The sequence below is a fragment of the Diplotaxodon limnothrissa genome, linkage group LG7 (genome assembly GCF_057381915.1).
Source record: "Diplotaxodon limnothrissa isolate DT_005_m linkage group LG7, D_limnothrissa_male_GT1.1, whole genome shotgun sequence".
NCBI lineage: Eukaryota > Metazoa > Chordata > Actinopteri > Cichliformes > Cichlidae > Diplotaxodon > Diplotaxodon limnothrissa.
The window spans coordinates 63576674-63592985 of NC_140602.1; the positions used below are offsets into that span (position 1 = coordinate 63576674).

General features: G+C 42.2%; 2 protein-coding genes across 2 annotated transcripts; one reads left to right on the forward strand and one right to left on the reverse strand.

The window, feature by feature from the left end:
- The first annotated feature begins 2618 nt into the window (after window positions 1–2618).
- On the forward strand, window positions 2619–4191 carry cldn5b (claudin 5b). Its single transcript, XM_085360122.1, has one exon. The coding sequence runs from the start codon at window positions 2703–2705 to the stop codon at window positions 3348–3350; it is 648 nt and encodes a 215-aa protein (XP_085216248.1). The 5' UTR covers window positions 2619–2702; the 3' UTR covers window positions 3351–4191.
- Window positions 4192–6069: 1878 nt separating this feature from the next.
- On the reverse strand, window positions 6070–15775 carry acads (acyl-CoA dehydrogenase short chain). The gene is made up of 10 exons (XM_085358672.1): window positions 15656–15775; window positions 13417–13577; window positions 12944–13093; window positions 12740–12851; window positions 11593–11744; window positions 11339–11509; window positions 9840–9977; window positions 8690–8785; window positions 8556–8612; window positions 6070–8464 (listed from the first exon to the last, which is right to left on the reverse strand). Exons 1-10 carry the CDS (start codon window positions 15681–15683, stop codon window positions 8312–8314), a joined length of 1218 nt encoding a protein of 405 aa, XP_085214798.1. The 5' UTR covers window positions 15684–15775; the 3' UTR covers window positions 6070–8311.
- Window positions 15776–16312: the final 537 nt, after the last annotated feature.

Below are 16312 nucleotides of genomic sequence, written 5' to 3' on the forward strand. Positions count from 1 at the left end.
TTTGCACACATTATGTACACAAACACACACACACAGTTTTTTCAATAACTATTCTTTCTGCCTGCAGGGACAGCAGTCAGAGTTTTGATTAGAGCAGCGGTTGCTATCGTGTTGTTGATCCAACAGGAACCCAGTTTTCATGACCCACTCACCTACTACGTGACATCATGACTCTTCTCCTTTATATGCATGTGTGTGTGTGTGTATGTGTGAGAGAGAAAACAGCTCTTGTAGTAATGAGTTTCCCAGGTTGAGAGCTGATTATGTTTTTCCTGAGGAGGGTCATTTGTCGGCATGCTGACGTCCAAGCTGGAATAGCACCTGCTACCTCTGCCCTTAATCTGAAAACGTGATCATGAATTGGCCATCACGTTTTCAGTAAGAGCAAACATTTTCTGTTTGACTGTTTTCATCTTGCCCATGTATTAATCTCCCTCAGTATAGCTCTGATTTACTGCTGTTCTGGTTGAACCTGTCTGTAACGGTACTACAGCTGGTAGAGACAAAAAGATTTAACTGCTAGAATCTGGAAACTGCTTAACCTCTGCCTCTGCTTAACCTCTGCCATCTCCTGGGCCTCCTCCCGGTGGGACATGCCCAAAACACCTCACCCAGGAGGCACCCAGGAGGCATCCTTGTCAGATGCCCGAACCACCTCAGCTGGCTCCTTTCGATGTGGAGGAGCAACGGCTCTACTCTGAGCCCCTCCCGGATGGCTGGACTTCTCACCCTATCTCTAAGGGAGAGGCCAGCCACCCTTCGGATGAAAGCTCATTTCCGCCACTTATATCTCGTTCTTTCGGTTACTACCCACAGCTCGTAGGCATAGGTGAGGGTAGGGACATAGACCGACCAGTAACTTGAGAGCTTCACTTTTACACTCAGCTCTCTCTTCACCAAAGTCCACTGCGGCCGCAGCACCAATCCGTCTGTTGATCTCCGGCTCCCTTCTCCCATCACTCGCGAACAAGACCTCGAGATACTTGAAGTCCTCCACTTGGGGCAGGAACTCATCCCGACCCTGAGTGGGTACTCCACCCTTTTCCGGCTGAGAACCATGGCCTCCGATTTGAAGGTGCTGACCTCATCCCCACTGCTTCACACTCGGCTGCGAACCGTTCCAGTGAGAGCTGGAGGCCATCACCCAATGAAGCCAACAGAACCACATCATCCATGAAAAGCAGAGATGAGATTCTGAGGCCACCGAAGTGAAAGCCCTCCGCCACTTGGCTGTGCCTAGAAATCCTGTCCATAAAAATTATGAACAGAAATCCCTGCATCATGTTAGTCACTATTTTAGTGGTTTGGAGCTTTGTAGAAGGTCTTTATTACAATGCCTCTTTCCTACCTCCACCCTGTTTGTGTTTATTTACTGTGTGGCATACAAGTGAGTGAATCAGCCCTTCTTACCCCCCCTAATAGCACTGCTCCCCTTCTGTCTACAGTGCAATGTCGGCATAACTAAAACCTAAAACACTGATGTTCTGGGACCCCACTGGTGATAGAGTAATTACTATAGGTGTGGTCCAGCTTCTATCAGCATGCATCATTTTCTCTACAGTAAACACACACACACACACACACACGCGCACACACACGCGCGCACACACACAGGGTATGTTAACTTCTGTTTTCCCATTAAGAAGCTGATAAAGACAAATCAATAACGGTCTCTGCTTTGCTTCTGGGCTTCATATTTTAGAAATAAAAAGATCTTTGTAGAGTAGGAAGAATGATGTATTTACAAAGATACTTGGTAAAATGTACAGCAAACTCAGGGATCATTTTTAAGACCACATTTGACTGCTAAAGAGATTGAGTCTATCCATGTTTAGAGCAGGGATAGCCAATCAGAGGCAAGGACTTTCTCTGACGCTCACTTTGAACTTCAGCCGGTGGTTATGACTAAATCCATTAACTCACTACCATGGGGAATTTGATATTTGTATTAGTAGTAGCTGTATCTAATAAACTGGTGAGTGTATGAAGGTATGCGAAGCAAAAGGGTTTTTTGGTGAAGCCAATATAATACAATTAAAAATAATAATTGCAGTGAGATACATAAATATATAAAGGCATCTCTGACTATTGAAGGCATCTGTCTTCATTTAATGTCACTGAAGTCAAAGTATGGGGTGGAAACTGTCAGTTTTAAAATCTTGACTTCACTGAGGGCGTTTGAGGAAAGACAAAATTGGAATCCAGGGTAAGCATTTCAGTCATTTCACTGGCAGGTTTGGTTCACTTTGAGAGAATCAACAGAATTCAAAATGTTAAACTGCTCAACCCAACTTTAATATGACTAATTAAGTTAAAGCAACAAATTCAGACCTTCAATTAACACATACGAGTTGTCATACAAGTAATTCCTGAAGATGTTGTATTAAATATATTTGCATATTTGTATCAATATATGGGTTCTAGAGTTTAAGCCAGACTGAACTCCGGTTCGCTGCACACAGGAGCGTGCCTGCTGATGCACGCTTATAATTGGCTGAGACAAAGATGCATTCGCAGCTGATTGGCTCAAAGTTTGCGGCTTCTGTTTTTTCAGGAGGCTGAGCAGCAGCGTGATAAAAGAGCAGCCTGTGAGCGCACGCTGTAAAAGGCGTCAGGACAGGACGGTAGAGAGCAGTCAGCAACCAGAAGACTCCCTCACTTCTCCTCCCACACAAAGAACATCAGAAGAGCTACAAGAAGCCATGCTCACCGCTTGCTTGGAGGTCCTGGGCTTGGCGCTGTGCGTCACGGGCTCTCTGCTGGCGATGGTCGCCTGCGGGCTGCCCATGTGGAGGGTGAGCGCCTTCATCGATTCCAACATCCTGGTGGCTCAGACCCTCTGGGAGGGACTGTGGATGTCCTGCGTGGTGCAGAGTACCGGCCAGATGCAGTGCAAAGTGCATGACTCCATGCTGGCTCTCGAGCAGGATCATCAGACGGCGCGCGCCCTGACGGTCATCTCCGCAGTCCTGGGGATCGTCGCCCTAGCGGTCACGGTGGCCGGAGCGCAGTGCACCAACTGCATCAGGGATGAGACGATAAAGGCGAGAGTGGTTCACGCCGGTGGAGTGATCTACATCATCAGCGGACTCTTCGTGCTCGTCCCGCTCTGCTGGATGGCCCATCGCATCATACTGGACTTCAACAACCCCAACATCCCTTCCTCCAAGAAGAGAGAGATCGGAGCGGCAATCTATGTGGGCTGGGCGGCCGCCGCGCTGCTGCTGCTCGGCGGGACCCTGCTGTGCTGCTCCTTCTCCCAGACGGTCAGGGGCGCAAATCCCATGAAATACACTCCAACCAAGACGATCGCAGTGAACGGGGAGTTCAACAAGAACCTGTATGTGTAAACTAGAAGACATTGTATACAGGACACTTTGATTTGTAGCAGTTTTGCTATTTTGAATCTCTGAAAGATGCGGTGCCTCTATACATACTCATGTGACGTACTGAGGGCGCTCATTTGACGCTTAATGCAGCTGTAACTGTAACTCCGGAGCACGATCGTGTCACATATGTGAGTTACTGCTCTGAATATTGTGTAGTATTTTTCCAATAGCGGAAGTAGTCAGCAGTTCACTCCTGAGAAACGCGTTTAGGATTGAAAAGATGTTGAATGTGTTGCCAGGAACTTTTAATAACCATGTGGCTGCTGAGGCTGAGTGTTGAGCCTCGGCCTCTGAACGGCTTCAGTGTAAATATGTTTTCCTCTTCCTCTCTCAGTCAGTGGACTTATTTCGATGTTTGTGAGAATTCGCAGGGTTGGCAATAATTCAAACCCTGCGCACCCAGGCTCTAATCAAGGGGACAGTTTGCATTTCTCCTTATGCCATCAGGTATTTTTTAGAGTACTTTTTCTAATAAAGAAGAAAAAACACTTGTGTGCCTTTACTATTTATATCTCAGTCAATCAATCACTACGCATTTGCCTGCTGTTATCAAAAAATCGTGAGGAAAATATATGAACTATTTCAGTTGTAGAAAATTCTAAGGTCCGTTTTGTAAGTGGCTGTGATTTAAAAGCAAATTAAAACCTTTCATAATAAAGTGATTAACATAATGTGACAAAACAAGTGCTTCCGATTTCTGTCCAAAACAAGAGTGATGAAGAGAAATGAAGCTGAACTAGGACCAGGATGTGTGTTCGTGTAATACCACTTTGGAACACAAGATGGTGCAACAGTTTTCTCCCCCACCTAACTACACTCAGTATGTTTTATAAGAATATTTGCTAGCTATTCTAATTTTATCCCGTAGAGAAAACACACTGAAAGAGCTAACAGATGATGAGGCATTGAAGAAAAATCCAATACAAGGTGTTGCTTCCTTTTCGGGGGGACAAGAGAACCCAAAGCACACAAGCAAAATACCCTCCACAGCACAAGAGAGCCACCACACCCTCTCACTGAAGCACTCACAGTTTCAGGGCTTTAATGTCTTTTGTTTCCCATTTGGACCAACAAACCAATCCAGAATCTTGAGTATAGCAAAGCCAACCTTTTCCGTCACAGAGCAGCCTAACCCGGGATGGGATGTTTACTGGCTGTTGGTTTAGGCATCTCAGTGGGTGCTTTAAAAAGATCTAGACTGTTGCTGTTACTGTACTAACATGATGGTCCACACTCTCTGATATTACCATGAGCTTCACTTCTTTTATAAAGGTCTTCTGGCCTTCTGGTACATTCATAAAGTAGGTGTGACAGTGTCATCAGCAGGTTTGTCTGTAAAGGAAACTAAAAATAGAAAAACAATGGCAAATAATCAGATTCCTGGTTCTTGCACCCTAACAGAGTGGTACATGGGAGAGCCATTTGAACAGTGCACCCAGCACATCATTAGGGTCTGTGCAATCAAAAGGGTGCAACTCCAGCCACAGGAAGCTTGGCCTAGATCTGGGAGAGTGGAGCAATTAGTGCCCTCATGTGCATAAACAGAAAAGGAAAACATGCACACAAACACCATCAGGACAACAACCCCGCACAGCACACACACAGCACACACACACACAGTATGTGGCCAATCGCACGAACATTTCCCCTCTGACTGAGATTCCAAGCAAGTGGAACAACAACTTCCACTTTTCAAAAAGAAGCCTGTTTTTGGTTTTAGTGTTGCTTAAAGAGAAAGCAGCCAAACCCAGTACACTGTAAATACTACATGTGTGTTTAGACAACAAAGTCTAGAAGATCAATGGTGCAAACTTGGAGTTAGCTCAGAACTTTAAAAAAAACCAAACCCCTGACAACTGAACGTAATTACCTGAAAAAGTCTTAAAGGTTCTGTTTTTAAAAGAACCTGAAAAAAGAACTATTTGATTAAACACGTCTAAGCACATTAAAGCCAGAATTCTATCCAAATGATATAAAAGCTAGAAATGACAAGGCAAGAACACTATTCTCCTGCATTCCCAGTGCTTCCAACCATACATCATTCTAAAACATGGATAACACTGGGACTAAGCTCAGCACAATCAACATGTTGCCACGGATCTACTAATTATTCAGTGTTCGGAAAGCATTCACGATAGCCCAAGAGAGCAAAGACAGTCATGAATGTTTTGCATGTTTATATGGACTGTATATAAAAGATGGAGCCCTGTCTTCTTTGTCTTCGAGCTGCTCCCTTCAGCATTTGCCACAGCAGATCATCTGTCTCCATCTCATGCTGTCCCTAGCACGTCCTCCATCACTACTGTGACTTCATTTATTAGTTTCATAGGCCTGTCGTAAAGAAACAGGGACACTGTGCTCCATGATAACTTCTAGATCACAATTATGACTGACTTCAAACTTTAATATGAGTAATTTAAAAACTGAAACCGTCTGCGATCCAACTCTTTTTTGAGCTATGAAGCTTCAATTTTAAAGTTGGACATGCTAACATGAGAGTCTGTGGGGACTGACTCACTTTTAGGGTGGACGTTTTTGGCAGTAGTTGCAGTTTTGTACCCTTGGTACCAACTGAGCATCATGTAAACCCCACAGCCGACCGGAGCATTGTTGCTGACGTCTTTTATGTGATGGGACATAATTTCCAGTTTTCATTCACTCACAGATCATTTTTATGGCATCAGCAATTCTTTATTATCAACATCTGCACACTATGTGTTACGATAAAATATGTACAAGCCACTGAGGCACAGGAGGTATGTGAGGCAGATATACAGGATTTTATTACACAACCTCTAACATTCACACATAAATCAAAAAAGTGACCTCCTTCAACCCTTTATCTTGAAAAAACTGTAGTCGGCAAGTGGGAGTTCGCTGATCTTGTGTCTGTGATTATAGTGCAGTGATTGATGACTCAATCAGTAATTAATGAGCCACGGATGAAGGCACTCTGTCGCCCACTGGTGGCTTAACCTCCTCATAGGAGGCCAAAGAAAAGAGTCATTTGTCCTCCAGTTCATGTATGACACCCCATCAAAGGTGGGTAATATTCATGATCCCAGAGGGTTTCGTTACACAGTGTTTGCTCATAGCACCAACCCACACTGACAAGCCCAATAGTAACTAATGACAATAAAGGTCGTCATGTATGGGGAGAGAAATGTGTCTCAAAAGGGTTCCAAACACGTACAATACACATAATACGTGCTGGGTGTGTTCAAAAAGTACCTTCCTTTTCCTATTCCCAACCTCTCTTCCTTCCTACTACTTTTCCTTTTTTTAAAGGTAGGAAAATTGCTATGGACTCAGGAAAAGTGAAGCTTGGTGAGCTGAGAATTGGAACAGCCTTTCGCTTGTTTCTCCTCATCAGTGTGACGACGAATGTCCGCTATGTTGAAACTGCAATATGCAGAGGATAGATTACAAAATGCGCACCTTACATGGCCACAATGTGTTCAAACACTGTTGTTTATGGAGGTCGAATAAACCAGAACAGCCTGTGAAAAATATCCCACGATTACAAAGGTTGGCAATTTCAAGGAGGAGGAAGATTTAGTGCCAGACTAATATCTACAGAAAACGAAAGCCTTCTTCACGCGTTAAAAATCTGCTGGGTTTAATAAAGAGACTGTGTCTGTTTGTGACTGACAGTTGTAAACAGGAGAATTTTTGTGGCCGGTCATACGGTAGATGTATTTGTATGAATTTCAAATCCAAATTCAAATTTAAATTTCGAATTTGAATTTGTTGTGTATTTGTATGAATTTGACATTCAGGAGAATTTTTAATCGAGTCACGCAAATGTGAATGAAAAAGTCTGTGACATATAAAAATACCAGTATGTCACAGCTACTTCACACACATGGCACAGCAATACAGTGACGGCTGTTTTCAAAGAGGCTCTCGTATTAAACATGAGGTCACACTGGATTATTCTGGTCGCTAGGCCTCTCCATGCTCTAAGCAGAATGCTGCTTTTCACTGAAGTGAACTGGCTGCATCTTTGTATAGAAATTACAGCGGTTCACCCTGCGACGCCTATAAAATAGAATGCATCTTATTTTCTTATATTTTCCTGCTGCGATCCAGTGGAACTTGTTTCCTCCTCCATGTTTGGGCTTATTTGATTGCCTTTAATTGTTTTAATGAACAGTCATATGGAAGCAATAAAGGAAGCATGGAAGCTCCTTTCCTTAGTATTTGTATTATTATGTATATGATCTTAGTGTTATGACCACCACACAGATACTTCTGGGTCACATCTCTCAGTGAAGAACCTTTATAAGCAAAATACTTTTGGAACACACTCTCCCTTTCTTCATTTCACCAATTATTTTGTAATTTTTAGTCTTTTGCAATTTTCATACTTTTATTTGCATTTGTAAACCACTCTACAATGCCACATTTCCTCTCCTGAAATTTGAAGCTCAAAGTTTTCTACTATATTTCAGGTCTGTTTGAGATTTGATGCTTCTTAGCGTGGATTCTCCAAGTCTCTGGAACTGCATTCATATCCAAAAGAGAGCCCCAGTTGTTTTTTGACTGTGGTGGGGAGTGCTGTCCTTTAGCAGCTTTGATGAGGTTCTCTGTGGTGGTTCATATCCTAAAATCACTTAGGAAGAAGATCTACTTTTATCATTGGATACGAGTATGTTATCAGCCTTCTTTTAAATGTGGGTGAACTGACGCTTAGGTCAGGCTAGGTGGGCAGATTAGTAGATTTGAACTGGTTCCCGTTTTTCCTCCAGCCATGACGGCATAAAATAACCTGAAAAGTGTCATCTCCAATCTAACTGGCGTCAAAGTTGTTTCAAAGCTGTCAAGTAAGATGAGAAAGGCCTCTTTGTCTTAAAGGATGAGGTGGAGTCTGAGCTGACTGATCACACATCAGAGGTAGACAGACAGCGATAGCAGTCCATTTATAACTGGTATTCTTTCAGCAGCTGGCCAGCGATCACCAGTCTCTGGATCTCGCTGGTGCCTTCGTAGATCTCCGTGATGCGGGCGTCACGGTAGTGCCTCTCAGCAGGCATGTCTGTCACGTAACCCATCCCACCCAGAACTTGGATCGCCTGATTTGAAGTGCAAAAAGAATATACGACGATAAGAAGAAGGGTCTGTATGTGTTCATTTCTTGACTCTGCATTACAACCGCTTTGTTACCTGGTGTGAGCAGAAAGTTGCAGCTTCAGACGCTGCTAGTTTGGCCATTGCAGCTTCCTGCAGGAGAAGAAGAGCCAAAAGTGATGTCTGATATTCTCTATCAAATGCAAACCTTAACTCAGAGGTGACGGTACCTTAGTGAATGCTTTCTTTGAGTCTCGAAGAAGCGCAGCCTTCCAGGTGAGCAGCCGAGCGCCCTCTATTGCCACAGCCATGTCTGCCAGTTTGAACTACATGAATTAAAAGCATCAAGAAAACTACATTCAGCACAACACTGCCAAGCACCATATATACTGCCCTGCAGTGAATGGGAGGAAGGTATACAGCACATACGCACACACGCTACTTTATTAGCTACGCCTTGCTAGAAACTAGATGGACCAGTCTAACCCTGCAATCTGACTGCAGCAGCAGAATACTGTACTGAAGCCGTTTCTAATTTCGCCCTGAATTTGTTTTCAATTCAGTTCAAATTAGTATTATTTCTATAGCTCCAATTAACAACAGTTGCCTCAAAACCCTGGAAGATTTCTTTGTGTAAGCAACCAAACCTTCGTCTGACTTATATTAGCTAATCCTAGCTTACTTGCTAACCCAAATGATTCACTAGCTACCCAGCATCACAAGCAAATAAATGCCCATCTAGTCCTTGTGTAGCGTTTGTGTGTATGCACTAAATTCAGGAGATACTCCAAAATCATACCTTTAATATGCTAAATGCACAAATCTCCTTAATACAATAAATCAATTATCTAACAAAACAAAGCTCAAGTCATTTAGGAACAATTCCAACTCCCCTCTAAAGACTTGTATAGATATTTTCAAATAAGACACTACATCCTGAACCATAAAGAATGAGATATGAATCATAAAGCTCCGAACAACAGCTTTCTCATATATAAAAAAGGCTTATAAATGAGCCCCCACCATCCACAACACAGTGGAAACAGAGACTGATACATTAGATGAGAAATGGAGCATCTAAAGTTGATGAGTCCAACCTGGTCTTCCAGTATAAATATACTTCTGGCTTTACTTTGAATATCTTAAAATAAAAAGCTTTGTGTTTTTAGCTTCCTGTCAGAGGAAACGTGACATCAAGGCTTCCCGTGAACTCGAATAAATGTTCTTTCAGAGACAACTGCTACATGCTAAAATCAGGGCTTTGTGTGGAAATGTGTCCCAAGATAAACTTCTCAACATCCTGGCAAGCAACAGAAGTGAACATCACTTAGAAAGGTTTTAAATACAGTAAAATAACAGTTGTTATAACTCTCCTGTTACCTGAATGGCTTGCAGCTTGCCAATGGGAGCTCCAAATGCAGTTCGTCTGTGTGCGTAATCAGCAGCACATTCCAGAGAAGCCTGAGCGATACCGAGAGCCTGAGCTGCAATGCCGATCCGCCCGCTGTCCAGCGTTTGCTGTGCAACACAAAGATGGGAGGTTACGGTTACTTTCCCCCCCTGTATAAAATGGGAAAACTGTAACAATGCACACAATTCTGAAAGAGCCAAGAGAGAAAAGCCTTCACCTTGATTTATATTAAACCATGTCAAGGAACCATGTCCAAATATACAATGGTCTCCAATGATCCATCAAGTATTTTCAATAATTCGATTATAAAGAAAAAAAAAAATTCTTGTTTCGATGCTGTGTTTAATGCACGTCTCTGTACGCGCCACTTTCATCATGGAAATGCGAATGCAAGCATTTCACCCACACCCAATATTTTTCATATTTAAAAATATAAAAATTAAATACCATCATAACATCTTGCTTTCAGTGGCACAAAAACTTTCCAAACACAGGGCAAACTCCAGAATGTTGATATGCTTTATGCCTTATTTTAGATTACATATTTACCTTATTTTATTTGGCTTTGACACTACTTGAGAGCATGTATATATTTTTGCATTTAAGAAAAGGTTTTCTCTAAAAAAATTAAATAAATAAATAACATTTAACATTGCGGAAAAAACCACAAAGGGTTTGTTTTTTGACAAATGAATCAGATGAGGAGTGAAACAAAAAACATTTCTAAAATGGAAATCAATGACCAGTTTGTTTTGAAAGACCTGTATTTTTTATCTTTTGAATATTTATCATTGCTGATTAATAAGGCAAAAGTATTTCTTATCCAATTACTCCATTCATAGATCGATTACTCAATTACTAAAATATTTGATAGCTGCAGCCCTGTATTGAATGGTTTTTGCTCAAATCTGAATACATTACAATGTAACTTAAAAAACACTGATGTGGCTTCAGTCAGTATTTTGCTGCTAACATTAGTGAGTAAGTAGACCAACTTTTGCCATCTACCCATGCTGTCTAAGTGGGTAAGCTAACATTAACTAACAGTAGCCAGGAAATTTCAGGTATTTTCTAATAAAGCCTGTCCTTCATTTCCTGTTGTTACAGGACAATGAACCCATCTTGTTTGCAAACATGATTCACAGCAAACACATGTTAGTGGAAATACAAGCTAGCAGTAACTTAGCTACACAACATACATATGGTATGTCAAGTCCAAATAAACTTTGTTCTCACTGTAATGACAGCATATACACAAACAAGTCTCCCAGTTGTTATATGCGTGTGTTATGTGCTACTAGGCAGGAGAAAAAGAGGAAGACCCAAAATGGAGTCACGAGTAAGATTGAATAAAATGACTGAATGAAATTCTAAAAATGCAAAGTCTGCCTCCACCAGCCTTTCACATAAAAAAAAGCATCATTGTCTGTTTCATTACATCTCTACAAAGAAAATATCCAGAGCTAACCATGGCGATTTTGAATCCTGATCCACGTGGGCCCAGCATGTATCCCAGTGGTATCCTGCAGTCCTCCAGGATAATATTAGCAGTGGATGAGGCCCTGATGCCCAATTTGTCTTCCTTTTTCCCCAGAGAAAGCCCTGGGTGTGGCATGGGGACAAGGAAAGCACTGATTCCCTACAGAATAGAAACAGCATTCCCCATCATTACAGGTGTACATCATCTCTGCGGTGAGAACGTGGAAATGTGCTGCGTCATGCCTTGTGTTTCAGTGTCTTGTCTGTGGTGGCAAAGACAATGGCAGCAGAGGCATCCCAGCTGTTGGTGATCCAAGCTTTGGTTCCGTTCACCACCCACTCATCTCCCTCCTGATGTGCTGTGGTGGAGGCTGCACCCGCATCACTGCCATTGCCTGGAATTTTAATTCAATTACTTTAGTTTGATGAAAGAAAGAAAAATGTGTGCTAAAATGTGTCCAGACAACCCTTAAACATATATCACATCCACATATATTAGCGGCTGTTGTTGTGAATTGGTGTTATACAAATAAAATTGAACTGAATGAACTGAGTATATACAATATATACATACAGTGGCTTGCATAAGTATTCGGCCCCCTTGAACTTTCCCACATTTTGTCACATTACAGCCACAAACATGAATCAATTTTATTGGAATTCCACGTGAAAGACCAACACAAAGTGGTGCACACGTGAGAAGTGGAAGGAAAATCATACATGATTCCAAACATTTTTTACAAATGAATAACTGAAAAGTGGGGTGTGAGTAATTATTCAGCCCCCTGAGTCAATACTTTGTAGAACCAGCTTTTGCTGCAGTTACAGCTGCCAGTCTTTTAGGGTCTGTCTCTACCAGCTTTGCACATCTAGAGACTGAAATCTTTGCCCATTCTTCTTTGCAAAACAGCTCCAGCTCAGTCAGATTAGAGCAGGGGTGTCAAACTCAAATACACAGTGGGCCAAAATTCAAAACTGGAACAAAGTCGCGGGCTAACATTAATATTTATTAAAAATAATAATAATAATAATAATAATAATAATCTTCCTCCAGATATAAAAATGAATCTTTTCTTATGGACTCCAACAAGTTTTGCTGAAAAACTGAATTTGGAACAAGCAAAGCTTAATACTAAAAATATATATATTAGCTGTATAATACCAGTAGGCCAGCTCTAATAGTAATTTGGTATGGCTTTGCGGGCCAAATGTAATTAGGGCCAGAGTTTGACACCTATGGATTAGATGGACAGCGTTTGTAAACAGCAGTTTTCAGATCTTGCCACATATTCTCGATTGGATTTAGATCTGGACTTTGACTGGGCTGTTTTTCTTCTACTACACAACTCAAAATTAAAGCAGACTTTTGTGTCAGACAGGTCGCATTTACCTGGCTCACTGAGGGCAAAGCAGCCCACCTTCTCTCCTGTGGTGAACGGCTGGATCCACTGCTTTTTCTGCTCTTCTGTACCAAACTTTAGTATCGGTCCAATGTACAGAGACTATAGGCCAAATAACACAGAACAGGCAGCAATCAGAAGACAAACACAGCCATGTTCACGCTCGGCTCTCTTTGCTGACAGATTGTACTCACATTGTTAACAGAGACCACGACTCCGGTGCTGGCACAGCCTCTACTGATTTCTTCCATAGCCAGACTGTACGCCAGGTAGTCCATCCCAGCTCCACCCAGCTCCTCTGGTACTTCCATGGCCATCACACCCATTGCCCCCAGTTCTTGAATCTGGACGGCCAAAAGAATATTTACAGCTATGCATTCACCAAAGCACTGAATCTCTATTACTATCTCGCACTATTATTCTTCTTCATTATTCCAAAGTTCTTCCACTTCTCAGTTTTATAATGATTTTAAAAGTTGTGTATTTCATGAACTTCCTGGTCCCAGTGCAGCCTACTCACAGTCTAAGAACCAGGACAGATGGATATTAAAGATGAACTCAGAAACTTTCAGGATTCGAGAAAAAATGTTGGTATCTTTAGACACAAACTTATGATGAACTACACATTTTGCCTGATAATAGTCACTGTGCAGCTTTGTGCGGGTACCTGTTTAGCGGGGTAAACATGCTCTTTGTCTAGTCTGGCAGCGATGGGGGACAGCTCTCTGTCAGCGTAGTCTCTGCAGGTCTGTCTGAGTATCTGATGAGTTTCTGGTAACTCTGCGAGCTGAGACAGGCTTCGACAACCAGTGAAAAACGAGCTGAGAGCTGAGGAAGAGAAGAAGAAAAAGGTTTGAATACTCAATAAATCAACTTTATCAATATTTAGTCATGCTTGTGGTGTGTGCTATAGGTGACAGCATCATCCGACTAGCCACTTGGATTCAGACTGAAAACCCTCAAAAGCTGTTAAGCCATTCAGCAGTCAGTTAATAAATTACTTCATAGTGAGTGTAGAAACCATCATGATCCCCAGAGGATGAACCCTGCTAACTTTGAAGGACATTCAGGGCCAGCAGCAGTTACATAAGCACGTTTTCCAAAAGCCATGTGACCCTTTAATTAATTGGTTTGATGGTAAGACTTAATAATGAGCCCCAGCTGCAGCTTCAAACATACCCCGGGCGAGCCAGATGTGACATGTTATTATTACAAGTGTAATGATTCATAAAGTTCAGTTTTCTTGCTATGCTATTACGTGAACTGTCAGGACAAAGGACAGCTGAAAGTGCAAAGCTCATTAACTACACTGACATTTCATCAGTGCTATGATGCATTAACAGTGCTTGTTGTAGCAGACTCTCAATAACACAGCTCTGGAAACATTGCAGTCCTAACAGCCTGAAAAAGAGCTCAAACATGCCCATATTATGAAGAAGGTATCTTACCGCCACATCAAATTCCATCTGTTCAATTAAATTTTATTTAATGCATCAGAATTTGGTGGAAATCTTGTCAAAAAAAAAAAAAAAAAAAAAAAAAAAAAGCTAGGATGGGATTATATTTCCACTGTTTCGAATCCCCTCTTTTTTCCTGTGAACTCAGGAGAGCAGATGCTGGACCTTTGTCCATTTCTTGTCTGACAGAGGATTCTAGCTGCTCAGTAGTCCTGGGTCTACTTTGTCCCATTTCTGGTTTCATGTTCACATCCAAATGTTTTTAGTTGGTGAAAGGCTGAACTCCAGGGAGGACATGCTGTTGGAATAGATGCAGGATGTGGTTCAGCATCATCTTCTGTGTTTAAGACCTGTGCAGCAGCTGCCAGTTCCACAAGCACTTTTGATAAAAGGCTTCTTCTCTGCATTTGGACAGCACAGTGAGCCGTGTTCACAGACAGCAATTTCTGGAAGTCTTCTTGGGCCATGCATTGATTTCCATCACAGAATCATACTCTGTTTTAATGCAGTGCTGTGAACAGGGTGGACACCAGTGTCAGGGATTTGTGACAGAAGGATGGTTGGGAGACAGTGGCACTGACACAAAGATAGAACACTCATCTAAAGATGTTCAAATCTTCATTGTGAGTGAGCAGGATGGACAAGCTTAGAAAAGAGGACATCAGAGGGACCGTACAGGTTGAGCAATGTGGAGATAAAGTTAAAGAGGTAAGGCTGAGATGGTTTTCGACATGCGTATAATGAATTCATTGGACAGAGGATGTTGAAGAAGGAGCCGCGAGGCAGGAGGAAAAGAGGAATTTCTCAGGGGGGGATTGTAGTGAAGGAGGACATGCAGAGGGTTGGTCTGATAGAGGAGGATTCTGGAACAGGGTGAGACGTAGGCAGACGATCCACTGTGGCGACCCCTACAGCGAGCAGCCGGAAGAAGAAGACAGGACACCGGCTCACCAGTAAACGTCACGTTATTTAGGTAAAAGGTCGAGCTCACCATCGCATGTTTGACACTTCTAAAAATCCTGACAGAAAGAAATCTCTCTCACTCAGACTCTGATAACACAGAAGTTCCTCTCGAAAATGGAGTCGGTGCTGTTAGAGTTATTGATCACAGCTAGACGACAAACTTGTAACCCTTTTAGCCGAGGAGCTAACAGTAACAAACATGCTTACCACTAAGATACGTCGCCTTTTATATCAGTTATTCAAAGCTGGCAGACGTGTGGATTTTTACTGCCATATATAGTGTCATATATAGTGTTCAATGATGGAAACATATGCTTGGCATAACATAAACGTGTGACCAGTGGTTATGTGTTGGGCTAAGCTAACTTGGTGTGATATTGCCGTTCGTGCACAGCTAACATTAGAGAAATATCGTGTTCTAGTGACAGGTAAATTTTCTTCTGAAAGTCCTTCATTGTTCGGTCTTTTCTTTCATAATGTTCCTACCTCTTCTTGCTTTGAAAAGTGCAGCCATGTTACCGTCCTCTCTGCTCGAAGCACAGCCCTCGAGTTCAACAGCACTGTTATGAAGCCCACTGCTGCATTCACGTACTGTCGGATACTATTATTACTATTGCGGAGGAAGCACTAAACCCCTCCTCCTCCTCCTCCTCCTTCTTCTTCTTCGTCGTTTTTTTTTTTGGCGATTGGCAAACAACGATGTGGTGCATTACCGCCACCAAGTGCCTTGGAGTGTGGACAAAAATTCGCTCATACCAAATAATCAAAAAATAAATAAAAATGAAAATAAACAAAATTTAAAAATTGCCTGAAGGAAATTGCCGTCCCGGGTTTCCTCCGTGGCGTGAGCGATAAGCAGAGTTCTGTCCTTTCCTTCTAAGATTCCTAATTATTTAAAGTAACACTCAGGTATGCTGTTCAGCTGGGTTAGTTACAGCGCCGGGAGCAGCTTGGGAGAACAAGGAAACACAGACTGCTTCAGGTTGTCTTCCCAAATCGACTCAAAGGTTTATTTGATACACAGCAGTTTATATAGAGGAAAAAAAGGTTCGTGTGTCAGCTTTCCCAGTTCAAACCGGTACAGACTAAATAAGGAAACGTCTTCCTGCCTTCTGAGCAAAGAAGTATCCTGTGTGTAGTTTA